This window comes from Stigmatopora nigra, chromosome 11 (assembly GCF_051989575.1).
Source record: "Stigmatopora nigra isolate UIUO_SnigA chromosome 11, RoL_Snig_1.1, whole genome shotgun sequence".
Classification (NCBI taxonomy): Eukaryota; Metazoa; Chordata; class Actinopteri; order Syngnathiformes; family Syngnathidae; genus Stigmatopora; species Stigmatopora nigra.
The window spans coordinates 15,022,764-15,037,082 of record NC_135518.1 but is presented as its reverse complement, the minus strand read 5'-3'; the positions used below and the strand labels follow the sequence as shown (position 1 = coordinate 15,037,082).

At 49.1% G+C, this 14,319-nt stretch overlaps 2 protein-coding genes and 1 long non-coding RNA gene across 6 annotated transcripts in view; all 3 read right to left on the bottom strand.

The window, feature by feature from the left end:
- LOC144204696 (uncharacterized) overlaps nt 1-6,191 on the bottom strand; it is a 43,601-nt gene extending 37,410 nt beyond the window's left edge. Inside the window, exons 1-5 of one of the 4 annotated variants that reach the window (XR_013327946.1) lie at nt 6,072-6,191; nt 4,401-4,445; nt 2,844-2,888; nt 1,286-1,330; nt 604-796 (exon numbers count right to left, since the gene is read on the bottom strand). The gene's annotated coding sequence lies outside the window, so the exon portion shown is untranslated. Of the gene's footprint in view, nt 1-603; nt 797-1,285; nt 1,331-2,843; nt 2,889-4,400; nt 4,446-6,071 lie in introns of those variants that run through there. The other 3 variants (XR_013327944.1, XR_013327945.1, XM_077728813.1) reach the window with 3 other exon arrangements.
- Nucleotides 6,192-7,739: 1,548 nt separating this feature from the next.
- Nucleotides 7,740-8,971, bottom strand: LOC144204231 (uncharacterized). The gene is made up of 2 exons (XR_013327851.1): nt 8,882-8,971; nt 7,740-8,775 (listed from the first exon to the last, which is right to left on the bottom strand). It is a non-coding gene; the product is annotated as an uncharacterized LOC144204231 (long non-coding RNA).
- Nucleotides 8,972-8,977: 6 nt separating this feature from the next.
- ttn.1 (titin, tandem duplicate 1) overlaps nt 8,978-14,319 on the bottom strand; it is a 98,949-nt gene continuing 93,607 nt past the window's right edge. The window contains 3 exon segments of the mRNA XM_077727515.1: nt 8,978-9,463; nt 9,560-10,803; nt 10,806-14,201. Of these exon segments, the coding sequence (XP_077583641.1) occupies nt 8,978-9,463; nt 9,560-10,803; nt 10,806-14,201 (5,126 nt within the window).

The window sequence follows — 14,319 nt, the reverse complement described above, 5'->3', positions numbered from 1 at the left end:
TTACATGAGACGACATCTTGAGACGACTTGCGTTGGCGCCCAGAAGAACCTGTAAAGTGGTATGGAGTTAGAACGTGTTTCCCAAACTATTTACAGCTGCAGTACTTTTTACTTTGAAAAAAATACAAGGCACAACAATATATATTATCATTTAAAATTGACAATATATAGTGGTAGCTCGACATACGAGCAATTCGAGATACGAGTAAAGTTTCGAGCAAATAATCTCTAGATACAAGACCAATTTCGAGATACGAGAAAGCAAGACATGTAGCTGTTTGACTATAGCGCACTAGTCTTTTTTGCTGCATCTCTTTCGTGTATAACAGTGTTCCCCCCCCCCCCGTCACTCGCGCAAATGGCGTAGCGATCACTATTACGAGGAATATATATTACTTATCGTTGGCAAGTGGTCGTGCGTTATCCCATTGTGAGGACATTTGTGTGCATCATTTTCGGAATATTTTGAAGGGAATATGAAAGCAAACAGCCCATCGATAGTGAAAATCAGGTTGGAAGCGGAATAAACAGCGAACCCGGCCGGCCGGGAAAAAGGAAGATATGAAAATGCAGAACAAAATTAGAATTATGTTTAGTGTAAGGTTAGATTAAACTTATTTTCCAAGTTTATTTAAAAAATGTTGTTTTGAAACGAGCGTGTTGATGTGCAAAAAGGGTTGGAGTCCATCTCTCTCTCTCTCTCCCTGGAAAACAGACGGATAGACGGCCTCCTGGCACGCCTACCGGGAATCGTCCTGGTCTTTAAATTCTTCGTCTGACGACAACTCGTGCCACTCTGGATGACAAAATGGGGGGGGAAAGTGCCATCTATCACATAAACCGAAAGCCTTTTAATGACCGACTCTGTGTGTGTGTGTGTGTGGGGGGGGGGGGGGGGGGGTGTCACCTCTTTTGGGGCGCCACATTACTGGACAATATTGCAGGGTTTTTGGGTCGGAAAAAATAATTGCAGGGTGCACTTTTTCCAAACGGCCACAAGATGGCAGCAAGAGATCATATTACTGGGAAGTAATTTTCAAATCAAAGAGGGTGTGGCTGAGTTTTTGGTCGGGAAAATAATTGTATGGTGAACTTTTTCAAAACAGCCACAAGATGGCAGGAAGAGACCATATTAATGGGAAATACTTTTTAAATCAAAGCGTATGGGAGGCATTTTGGGTTTCAAGACCAATTGCGGGTTATGTCATCAATCATGCCTACGAATAAACTAGTTTCAGGGTTAGAGTTAGTCAATTAAAAGTCAAATCAATTCAAAGAAACTTACATGAGACGACATCTTGAGACGACTTGCGTTGGCGCCCAGAAGAACCTGTAAAGTGGTATGGAGTTAGAACGTGTTTCCCAAACTATTTACAGCTGCAGTACTTTTTACTTTGAAAAAAATACAAGGCACAACAATATATATTATCATTTAAAATTGACAATATATAGTGGTAGCTCGACATACGAGCAATTAGAGATACGAGTAAAGTTTCGAGCAAATAATCTCTAGATACAAGACCAATTTCGAGATACGAGAAAGCAAGACATGTAGCTGTTTGACTATAGCGCACTAGGCTTTTTTGCTGCATCTCTTTCGTGTATAACAGTGTTTTCCCCCCGTCACTCGCGCAAATGGCGTAGCGATCTCTATTACGAGGAATATATATTACTTATCGTTGGCAAGTGGTCGTGCGTTATCCCATTGTGAGGACATTTGTGTGCATCATTTTCGGAATATTTTGAAGGGAATATGAAAGCAAACAGCCCATCGATAGTGAAAATCAGGTTGGAAGCGGAATAAACAGCGAACCCGGCCGGCCGGGAAAAAGGAAGATATGAAAATGCAGAACAAAATTAGAATTATGTTTAGTGTAAGGTTAGATTAAACTTATTTTCCAAGTTTATTTAAAAAATGTTGCTTTGAAACGAGCGTGTTGATGTGCAAAAAGGGTTGGAGTCCATCTCTCTCTCCCCCTTCAAAAATCTGTATAATTTTAGTACTACTATAAAACACATTTTAATAACATTAAACACTAGTTTTGTGTTACTTTGTCAATAGATGGTGGATTAGAAGAAATACAACATTGTTTCAATCCAATATCCTCTTGTTTTTTTTCCCAGAGGGTGGGAAAGGATTAACATCCAGCCCCCTTCGAAATCTGTATAATTTTAGTACTACTATTACTATGAACACCCGAATAATAGCAGGCACCGGAATAATAGTAGGCACCGGAATAATAGTAGGCAGTGGAAAATTGCAAAGATAATGAATATTAGTAGTAGTAGTATTATTCGGGTCTTCATAGTACTATTGTTCGGCTCTTCATAGTACTACTGTTAGGGTCTTCATAGTACTATTATCCGGGTCTTCAAAGTAAACATTTTGGTAATATTAAACTACTATTTTTGTGTTACTTTATAAATATATGTCGAATTAGAAGAAATAAAACGTTATTTTCCAATTCAATATCCTGTCTTTTGTTTTTCAGAGGGTGGCAATAAATCCCCCCCCCCCATTTCTCTCTGTATCTGCACTTTTTCCAAACGGCCACAAGATGGCAGCAAGAGATCATATTACTGGGAAGTAATTTTCAAATCAAAGAGGGTGTGGCTGAGTTTTTGGTCGGGAAAATAATTGTATGGTGAACTTTTTCAAAACAGCCACAAGATGGCAGGAAGAGACCATATTAATGGGAAATACTTTTTAAATCAAAGCGTATGGGAGGCATTTTGGGTTTCAAGACCAATTGCGGGTTATGTCATCAATCATGCCTACGAATAAACTAGTTTCAGGGTTAGAGTTAGTCAATTAAAAGTCAAATCAATTCAAAGAAACTTACATGAGACGACATCTTGAGACGACTTGCGTTGGCGCCCAGAAGAACCTGTAAAGTGGTATGGAGTTAGAACGTGTTTCCCAAACTATTTACAGCTGCAGTACTTTTTACTTTGAAAAAAATACAAGGCACAACAATATATATTATCATTTAAAATTGACAATATATAGTGGTAGCTCGACATACGAGCAATTAGAGATACGAGTAAAGTTTCGAGCAAATAATCTCTAGATACAAGACCAATTTCGAGATACGAGAAAGCAAGACATGTAGCTGTTTGACTATAGCGCACTAGGCTTTTTTGCTGCATCTCTTTCGTGTATAACAGTGTTTTCCCCCCGTCACTCGCGCAAATGGCGTAGCGATCTCTATTACGAGGAATATATATTACTTATCGTTGGCAAGTGGTCGTGCGTTATCCCATTGTGAGGACATTTGTGTGCATCATTTTCGGAATATTTTGAAGGGAATATGAAAGCAAACAGCCCATCGATAGTGAAAATCAGGTTGGAAGCGGAATAAACAGCGAACCCGGCCGGCCGGGAAAAAGGAAGATATGAAAATGCAGAACAAAATTAGAATTATGTTTAGTGTAAGGTTAGATTAAACTTATTTTCCAAGTTTATTTAAAAAATGTTGCTTTGAAACGAGCGTGTTGATGTGCAAAAAGGGTTGGAGTCCATCTCTCTCTCCCCCTTCAAAAATCTGTATAATTTTAGTACTACTATAAAACACATTTTAATAACATTAAACACTAGTTTTGTGTTACTTTGTCAATAGATGGTGGATTAGAAGAAATACAACATTGTTTCAATCCAATATCCTCTTGTTTTTTTTCCCAGAGGGTGGGAAAGGATTAACATCCAGCCCCCTTCGAAATCTGTATAATTTTAGTACTACTATTACTATGAACACCCGAATAATAGTAGGCACCGGAATAATAGTAGGCACCGGAATAATAGTAGGCAGTGGAAAATTGCAAAGATAATGAATATTAGTAGTAGTAGTATTATTCGGGTCTTCATAGTACTATTGTTCGGCTCTTCATAGTACTACTGTTAGGGTCTTCATAGTACTATTATCCGGGTCTTCAAAGTAAACATTTTGGTAATATTAAACTACTATTTTTGTGTTACTTTATAAATATATGTCGAATTAGAAGAAATAAAACGTTATTTTCCAATTCAATATCCTGTCTTTTGTTTTTCAGAGGGTGGCAATAAATCCCCCCCCCCATTTCTCTCTGTATCTGCACTTTTTCCAAACGGCCACAAGATGGCAGCAAGAGATCATATTACTGGGAAGTAATTTTCAAATCAAAGAGGGTGTGGCTGAGTTTTTGGTCGGGAAAATAATTGTATGGTGAACTTTTTCAAAACAGCCACAAGATGGCAGGAAGAGACCATATTAATGGGAAATACTTTTTAAATCAAAGCGTATGGGAGGCATTTTGGGTTTCAAGACCAATTGCGGGTTATGTCATCAATCATGCCTACGAATAAACTAGTTTCAGGGTTAGAGTTAGTCAATTAAAAGTCAAATCAATTCAAAGAAACTTACATGAGACGACATCTTGAGACGACTTGCGTTGGCGCCCAGAAGAACCTGTAAAGTGGTATGGAGTTAGAACGTGTTTCCCAAACTATTTACAGCTGCAGTACTTTTTACTTTGAAAAAAATACAAGGCACAACAATATATATTATCATTTAAAATTGACAATATATAGTGGTAGCTCGACATACGAGCAATTAGAGATACGAGTAAAGTTTCGAGCAAATAATCTCTAGATACAAGACCAATTTCGAGATACGAGAAAGCAAGACATGTAGCTGTTTGACTATAGCGCACTAGGCTTTTTTGCTGCATCTCTTTCGTGTATAACAGTGTTTTCCCCCCGTCACTCGCGCAAATGGCGTAGCGATCTCTATTACGAGGAATATATATTACTTATCGTTGGCAAGTGGTCGTGCGTTATCCCATTGTGAGGACATTTGTGTGCATCATTTTCGGAATATTTTGAAGGGAATATGAAAGCAAACAGCCCATCGATAGTGAAAATCAGGTTGGAAGCGGAATAAACAGCGAACCCGGCCGGCCGGGAAAAAGGAAGATATGAAAATGCAGAACAAAATTAGAATTATGTTTAGTGTAAGGTTAGATTAAACTTATTTTCCAAGTTTATTTAAAAAATGTTGCTTTGAAACGAGCGTGTTGATGTGCAAAAAGGGTTGGAGTCCATCTCTCTCTCTCCCCCTTCAAAAATCTGTATAATTTTAGTACTACTATAAAACACATTTTAATAACATTAAACACTAGTTTTGTGTTACTTTGTCAATAGATGGTGGATTAGAAGAAATACAACATTGTTTCAATCCAATATCCTCTTGTTTTTTTTCCCAGAGGGTGGGAAAGGATTAACATCCAGCCCCCTTCGAAATCTGTATAATTTTAGTACTACTATTACTATGAACACCCGAATAATAGTAGGCACCGGAATAATAGTAGGCACCGGAATAATAGTAGGCAGTGGAAAATTGCAAAGATAATGAATATTAGTAGTAGTAGTATTATTCGGGTCTTCATAGTACTATTGTTCGGCTCTTCATAGTACTACTGTTAGGGTCTTCATAGTACTATTATCCGGGTCTTCAAAGTAAACATTTTGGTAATATTAAACTACTATTTTTGTGTTACTTTATAAATATATGTCGAATTAGAAGAAATAAAACGTTATTTTCCAATTCAATATCCTGTCTTTTGTTTTTCAGAGGGTGGCAATAAATCCCCCCCCCCCATTTCTCTCTGTATCTCTCTCTCCCTCCCCTTCAAAATCTGTATAATTTAAGCACTACTATTAAACACATTTTAGTAATATTAACCCACTAGACATGTTACTTTGTCAATAAATGGCAGATTAGAGGAACGAACGAATGAACTTTTTTTTAATAGTCGCCATTTTGAACAAAAGCCTCACGTCCGGAATGCTAACATTTAAATGGGCAAATTCGAGGTCTATCACGCCTACCAAAAAAGGTTACAGGTTAAAATGCTACTAAAGCCGAAAGAACGTCCCACTAAACGCAATAAAGAGAGAGAAATCAATTGCAAGGAGATAATTACCAAACCTCAAAGCCAAACGCCGACCAGACATGGCGGCCATGTGGTCAATACAGTAACTTACTACGGTCATGATTCGGGCATTTAGAGTTATTAGGATAGAATGTACTCACGTTCTTTTACGGACGAACACAGTCCAAATTCTTCCGACAAACATTTGGAGCTCGCTAACATCGTGCCGTTTGAGAGGACCGTGGCGAAAAAGGAAGTGACGTCATTGAGTCCCTTCAAAATGGAGACTTCCGTTTTACAAAATAAAATACTTATATGCGGTTATTTAATTTCTCGCGAGATTTTATACAGGTTCACAGTTGTACGCCGTAGGGGATATATCTTACATTTAACATGCAAGTAGTATCAGAACATTGCCCCTCGTAAACAAGTATAATTACAATGATTAGCGAAAACATTTAGTGAGTTTAATTTTATCTCTATAGTTTCGACCTCCGGACATTTTGGTTGCTTGTTTATAAATTGAAGAGTTTAAAGATTGAGTTGACAGTAACACTTCAAAATCGCTGTAAAAGATAAATAAATAAAAAGACGGTTTGTATGCTAACTCTCTCTCACAGTGGGCATGAATTTGAAAATGTGTGGGTGGGTTTCAGTTACAAAGGAATTTTTATATTAAGATTTTTTAAAGCTTGCTCGTCTTTTAATTCACATGATTTAGTACCTAGGCCTTGAGATCTTTGCGGTTTCTTGTGCAGCTAGAAAGAAGGAATAATGGGTCTCAAGATAAGTGTGGAATGTATAGAACGTATACAAGACTTGGGTGATATAATAAACAATGTACATTTTCAGAGTAAGAAATGGGAAAGGTATGCAGACTGGTGAGAGTGGATATATATTTTTTAACAATCACTCTAGTATACATTTAGCACTTCATATAAAATGTCCAAACCCTCCTTCTGGAGCCAATCATCAGCCTGTCATATATTCTGGGACTTGTTTCCCCTGGGGCCCTGTCAGAGACCCTCCTTTGTTAAAGGACAGCTCTCTGACACCAACTTCTTCAAACTAACGGGAACACGGGACAGTGACGATCGTGTGAGCAACAGATGAGCGTGGCGAATAGATGGGCTCCACCTTGGCTTTTTCTCATGACACAAAGATGATTTGATAAAAAAAAGTGCAAGTAACGGTTTCTGGACATGGTGTTGTGGCGCACACGTACCTCCGTTGATGAAAGGTGTGAGCGTGACTTTGGCCTCGGCCATCCAGTTGCCGTCGCCGGACGCAGAGGAGCCCGATGACAAGGACGCCGCGGCCTGCTCCGAGGTGACCTCCTTGGTGTCGTTGCAGGCCAGGAGTGTGAAGTTGCTTAAAACAGGAGTCTTAATATAATGTGCATTTCTAAAGAACACCCCGTCTATAATCTCTGTCCTCATCTTATGCTCTTCCATGATGTCTATAATATCTTCTCAACTCGCCTCAGTGTTCAACTGTTGTATTTTTCCATGATGCCTATAATCTCAACTTCTGTACTTTTCCGTGACATCATGGTGAAATTCAATAAAGGCATCCTCCACCTCGAAAAGATAAAAGAGAACCACCGAGCCGAGCGCGAGATACCACCTCGCGCCTCGACCTCTCTTCCGCCGGCCGGTGCCTTTAAAATATAACACAGTCTCTGCCTCGTTTTTCCTTGGTGCACGGTTGGTAATTGCGTTGATCTGTTATTTCGGACCCAACAAGGAGGGACAAAACTGGGCGCTCCTGACAGCGCCACCCAGAAGTGATTCACAGTATTTTGGTCAGAAAACAGGCCAGAGAATGTGTGGTGCTGAAATCATGCTTTATTAAAACAAAACGACAAACAAACACTCAAGGAGGACCAAGTAAAGAAAAGAAGAAGAAAAAAAAAGCTTCCGCCGGCAGGCGCACGAGGCAATGCCGACTGAAAGCTACACACACACACACACACACAAACACGCTAACGAGCCAGATCCTCCGAGAGGGTACGCCACTATACTGCCCCCAGATATAGTCGGGCAACCAGGCTGGGGAAAGGCCCCGGGGACCATTGCGGGCGGGAGCGGCGCCACTATGTCAAGGGGAAAGAGCAGGCCACTCGCGCGCTCCGCTGGTCACAAAATGAATGGTCGCTCCGAGCCAAAGCAAGAGTGAAATCCGCCGAGGCCTCTCACGAGAGGGTGACGCAAGTGGCGCTGGGGGACTCGCCTTGGCGGGAAACGGTAATGGCGACACGAGTCAAAAAAAGCAGAGGTTGCTTTCACCGGTGATTGAACTTTGGCGGGGAGACGCTCCACCCGCCGAGGCCATCTTAGACATCAACGTAGCGTTGAGGCGCAGGGATTTGGTTTCCACGCTTGCCAGGGTATTCGTTCCGTGTGGGACTTTCCCCCGTTGAAGCGCATTTGCGTTCACTCTTTCACTTCATATTCTTGCTAGAAATAACAAGGCAGACATTTGGCATAACCGTCCGATCCGGCTATATACATTATGTACACGGAACTGCAAAAGTGTCGTCGTGTTTCAAAACAATTCGAGACGCTAGTTGGACGATGGACTAATGTCAATCCATGAATGTGAATGTCAATCCATGAATGCGAATGTCACTCCATGAATGTCAAATTTGGTACAAAAAAGTTCCTATTTACAAGAAGCTAAGTTCGGCTGCACGCTGGCTCTGCGAGATAGAAGAGGAGGCTTCCACGCGCACGCTCTTTGTCTCGGTGGAGCTAAAAGTGGTGGAGCGCGTGGCCGTGGTCTTCACCTGGACGGAAGAGGTTGAGAAAGCTTCGGCTTTTTGTTCCAGGTGTGTCGTCTCTTGGGTGGCTACTTCTGCATGGCCTGCGGGAATGGAAACAGCACGTTTGCCGGCGGGTACGTTTTCCGTGGCGTCACAATTGTAACTACTTACCGAGGAGGTTGAAAGCGGAAGTGGACGAATACTGACCCAGCTGGTTTCTGGCCTCCACGGTGTATTTTCCGCTGTCCGCTGCCGTCGCTCCGCGTATCTCCACAGAGTAGGCCTCGTCGGTGCGGCTCGTGATCAAGTCGGATGTGGCCGAAACCTGCGAAGGACCGGGGCCACGTGAAGAACGGGGAGGAGGCGACTGGCAACGTTGGAGCGCAGAAAAAGGAAAATACTCACGGCCGAGTTGTCCTTGAACCCTAACCCCGATGCCGCTCCTTTCAATGATTTGATTTCAGCAACGGAAGGCGGCGGCGGAGATTTGGCGCCAGGCGACTTGACGGCCTCCGGGGACTTCATCCTTTGCGGGCTTTTGACCGGTTCGGGGGACTTGATGCGTGTCGGCGTTTTGACGAGTTCGGGGGACTTGATGCGTGTCGGCGTTTTGACGGGTTCGGGGGACTTGATGCGTGTCGCCGTTTTGACGGGTTCGGGGGACTTGATCCGTGTCGGCGTTTTGACCGGTTCGGGGGACTTGATCCGTTGCGGCGTTTGGACATCTTCGGGGGACTTGATCCGCTGCGGCGTTTGGACATCTTCGGGGGACGTGATCCGCTGCGGCGTCTTGACCGGTTCAGGAGAGGAGAGAGACTCCATCGGCCGCCCGCTCTCGACAGGTTCGGGGCACTCGGCTTCGGGAGAGGCGACTCTCGGGAAGGCCGTCACTTTTTGCCGGGACTGGGATTTTCCAACAGTCAGAGTAAAATGGGCTTCCTGCTTACCGGCGGGATTTACTGCCATTAAAGTATAACTTCCTTGGTCGGACACCAGCACGGACAAGATCTCAAGGGAGGGGCCGTACCGCGTGGAGACGACACGGTGACGGGCAGAGGACCCCAGCTCCACGCCCCCGCGAAGCCACGCCACGGAAGGAGCCGGGTCACCGTCCAGGTCGCAGGTGAATCTGGCGGGATCTCTCTCCTCGACACTCAGAGACTGTGGCGTGTTCAGGATTTGGGCGGGCCGCGCTCTCTCCACCACCCCCACGGATTGGGCCGGCGATTCCTCGGCGGTCGTCGACGAGATGTGGTAGGCGTCCGGTCGGGTGGGATCGGCGGGACGGCATGACGGCGGCTCCTCGTCCCCGCGGGCGCAAGAGAAGGCGGCGTATCTCTCCACCACGTCCAAAGTGGCGCTGTTGGAGATCTCCCCTTTGATGTTTCCGCACACCACCGAGTAGGTGCCGGCGTCTGTGGTCACGCAGTCGTTGATCTGGAGCGTCAGCAGTCCGCCCGAGTTGGCGATGCGGTATTTGGCGCCCGGCACCACATCTTTGCCGTCGTGAAACCACTTGACTCTGGGCTCCGGTTTGGCTTGGACGTTGAGGGTGAAACGGGCGTCGGAACCGGCGGCCACGCGTTGAGAGCGCAAGAGGATGCCCATGCGCGGGACGTGGTCCAGGCTGAAAGGAGACTCCGGCGTTGGCTGGACGCATCTCCGCTCAGACCTGAGCGTCTGCTTTCTCTCCTCGTAGCGGGAGAGAAAATCCACCTGGGGCAAGGCAGACTCCGACACCACCGGCTTTTCCCAGCGGGGAGTTTCGCTCTCCGCCTCGGGGAGCTTCTTGACAACTTTGGGGATATATTCGGCGGCGTGAAACGTCACGTGCTCGGACCAGGTGGACTCCGAAGCTCTTGCCGCCGACGCCGCCGACGCCGCCACCGCCACCGCCACGCGGCGGGTGTCCTTTTGAAAACTTTGGCTCTTCTCCTCCAACTCCATTCGCTTGAATTGGCTCTTGTAGGTGGTGATTCTGTGGGCGGTGGCGTGAGGTCGGAGTAGCTCCTGATCCTCTCTGTCTTCGTACACTCTCTGCTTCTGTCCGGGAGGTTTGTACGTGGCCTTGTCGTGGCGCTGACGCAGGTCGAGGAAGCTGGGGCCGGCTTCGTCTCCCGGTCGACGACGGCGCGCACCCTGACGGGCGACGACGCTCGGAAGCGCACGGGGCTCAGGCCGGGCGGGGAGGCCGAGTAGCCGAGCTCCGGCTCTCCCACCTCCAGGCGAAGGCGCTCCTCCTCCGTCCTCTTGACGGACAGATATTCGCCGACCGGCAGCAGCAGCAGCTCCTCGTCCGACAGGTCGCCCAGCGACCTTCTTCGCACTCGGCGGTAGAAGTCGGTTCCTGGGGAAGGCGTGCGGCGCCTGGAGGGCCTGACCGTCTCCAGGTCGTCCCGGGTGGCCGAGGGGATGCGCCACTTTGGCTTGTACTGGTCTTTGATCCTCACGGGCACCTCGTAGAAGCGCTCCCACCTGGGGAGACGAATCGGCTTCATCCTCTTGCGTTGGACTTTCTCCAGGGGCTCGGGGAACTCGTACTGGTCCCTGAGTTTCCTGTACCACTTCATGTAGGAGAGAGGCCGGAAGTGTTTGATCTCCATGTCCTCTTCCAGCGCCAGCGGGTCGAGGGGCCGCGGCGCCGGCACGTCGTAGGGCATGCGCAGTCTCTTCTCGTCGGCCCGTTTCTTTCTCTCCGCTTTCTCCAGCTTCACCTGGGCCTGGGTCTTTTCGCTCTTCTTAGTGGCCACGGCGGGCTTGTAGGCGGTGGCCGCCTCCCTGACCGCCTGTGCCGCGGCCGGCGGCAGAGGGAGGACCACGGTGTCGGTCAAAATCTGATGAAGCCGCACCTTCTTGTCCAGCGCTTCCTTTTGAGCCCAGCCCGGATCCTGCCTCGGTCCGCTCTCGTCGTCCCTCTTGACGCCAGCGACCCGTTCCACCCGAAGCGTGGCCTGGCAACTGGCCGATCCGGCCGAATTGGTGGCGGTCACCCTGTACAGGCCCGAGTCTTCGGGCAGAGTGTCTCTCACGTGTAGAATGAAGTAATCCAAGCCTTCGTGGACCAGTTGGATAGACGGGCCAAAGGCCACGGGCGCGCCGTCCTTTTCCCACTTGAGTGCGGGGCGGCCCGACACCCGGATCTCGAAGCGAACGTCCTGGCCTTCCTTGCACTCCACGTTGGCCAGGAGACGCTTGAACATGGGCCTGAGGGTGAGGTCGGCCGGTTTGGGCCGAGGGACCACGGTGAGATGGGCCTTGCAGCTGTCGTCCCCGTACTTGTTGCGGGCCGTCACGCTGTATTCGGCGTCGTCGTCGTGGTCCGCCGCGCGGACGATGAGCTGGTACAGGCCCTTGTCGCTGAGGAAGGTGTACTTTTTGTCGTCCTCTCCCGGGATCAGCCTCTGGCCCGATTTGTGCCAGGTCACACGGGGCTCGGGGTGCACGGTGACGGTCACGCTGAAGCGCACGTCCTCGCCCACGTGGGCCCGGTGGTTGACAAGGGGCAGGGTGAACTCGGGCGGCTTCTGAAGCATTCGGGCCGCGTCCATTCGCCGCTTGGTCCTCTTGACGGCGCGGGCGGTGAAGAAGCGGCGGTAGGAGCGGACGCCGTCCACAAACAGCTCGCCGTAGACGCTGTCTTCGCCGTACTCGTTGACCACCTTGCACCTGTACGTGCCGTCGTCGGCCCTGGTCACGCCGGGTACGGCCAGGGTGGCCGTGCCGTCCTCGTAGTGGACGGCGTACTTGTCGCCGGCTTCCAGCTGCCTGACGCCGCAGTACCAAGTGACTTCGGTGGCGCCGTCGTAGTTGTCGATGTTGCAGACGAACTTGACGTCGTCGCCCTCGGCGGCCGCCCGGTGGCCCAGCTGGCCTCCCACCGGTCCGTGCTCGAAGGGGGCGATCTTCACCTTGGCCACCAGTACTCCGCGTTGGGATCTGACCGAGCCACCGCTGGCCACACGGGCCGCAGAGACCACCGTGCTCCATTCCTTCTAGGCGGCGGCCCGGTAGTACCGCCCGTGTCTGTCGCTGGGGATGCTTCTCCCGCTCAGACTTTCCGGGGGGGCGGAGAGCCACGGGTGCGCCAGCGCCTCGGCGGAGGTCATGCGGTGCTTGCGCTCTTTGGTCATCAGGCGGTCCGTAAAGTCCATGGCTTCCACGCTGACTCGCTGGAAGGATTCGTCGTCGTAACCGTAGGCGGCGTTGGAAATGTTGTCGATCATCTGCTGGTGGGTCTCGGCCGCAAAGGGGTTGAGCCCGCAGAGGAGCACGTAGGCCAGGACGCCCACCGACCACATGTCGGTGACGGCGCTCACGGCATCGCCACGGTGGATCTCGGGGGCGGCGTACTCGGCGGTGGTGTACTGGATCTTGATCTGCTCTCCGGGCGTCAGGTTCCTGGACTGGCCCAACTCGATGATTTTGACGCGGCTGCCGCTTCTGGTCTCGTACACCACGTTCTCGGGGCGGACGTCGAAATGCCCGTAGCTCTGAGCGTGCAGGAAGTGCAGGGCCGAGCAAATCTGCCGGAGGTAATTGGCAATTTCTTGCTCGTTGAGCTCAAAGTCGGCGGCGTGGAGGCGCTCGAAGATGTCCGCGCCCGAGACAAAGTCGTAGATCATCACCAGCTCCTCGGGGCTCTCAAAGGACTCGTGGAGGAGGAGGAAGTTGGCGTGCCTGGCCAGGTTGAGCGTGGCAATTTCCTTCTTGACCAGGGCCTGATCGGCACCCCGGACCTTGACAAATTTGGCCATGTAGGTCTTGTCGGAGCCGACGCTCACACAACGGTGGACGATGGCAAACTGACCCCTTCCCAGCTCTTCGGCGATGGCGAATTTGCCGTGCAGGTTCTTTGCGTCCGAGTGCGGCGCTTTGCCCCTGGGAACGTGCCCCGCCTCGTCCACCTCCCTGTCGTACAGCAGCACCCTGGATTTGTCCTCCTTGGTCACGACGGGGCCGCCGGCCTCGGACGGCGCGCTCTGTCCAAACTTGTTCTCGGCGATGACCCTGAACTGGTAGCCGGTCCCTCCGAAGAGGCCCACCACCGTGTAGCGGGTGTCGCGAGATTGAGCCACGCGCTCCCACCGCTCCGAGGTGGTGGGGCACTTCTCGATGACGTAGCTGACGACCTTGCTGCCGCCGTCGTTGGCCGGAGCCACCCAGTTCAGGGCCACCGAGTCTCTGGAGACGTCGCTGGCTTGGACGCCCCTGGGGGCGTCGGGCACATCCGCCACATCCAGCTCCACCGTCTGCTGATCGATTCCAAATCGGTTCTTGGCGCAGACGATGTAAAAGCCGGCGTCCTTCTTCTCCACGCCGTTGGGGAAGAGCAGAGAAGTGAAGGATCGCGTGACGATGACTTGGTAGTGGCCGTTGCTGTCGATGAGATATTGCCCCTTCTGCCAGGTGATGACCGGATCCGGCTTGCCTCCGAAAGGTATCTTGATGTTGACCATCTCTCCTCGCAGGGCAGGAATAGCTTCTTTGTCCTTCAGGTTCTTGGGGAGGTTGATATTAGCAGGAAATGCTCACAGAGAAAAAAGAGGCGGTCAATGCGAGGAGAACAACGCGCCGGGCCAAGAAGCAGTGGCCGGAGACCAACGGGGAAAGGTGTAGACAGAGAGAGAGAGAGAGAGAGAGAGAGA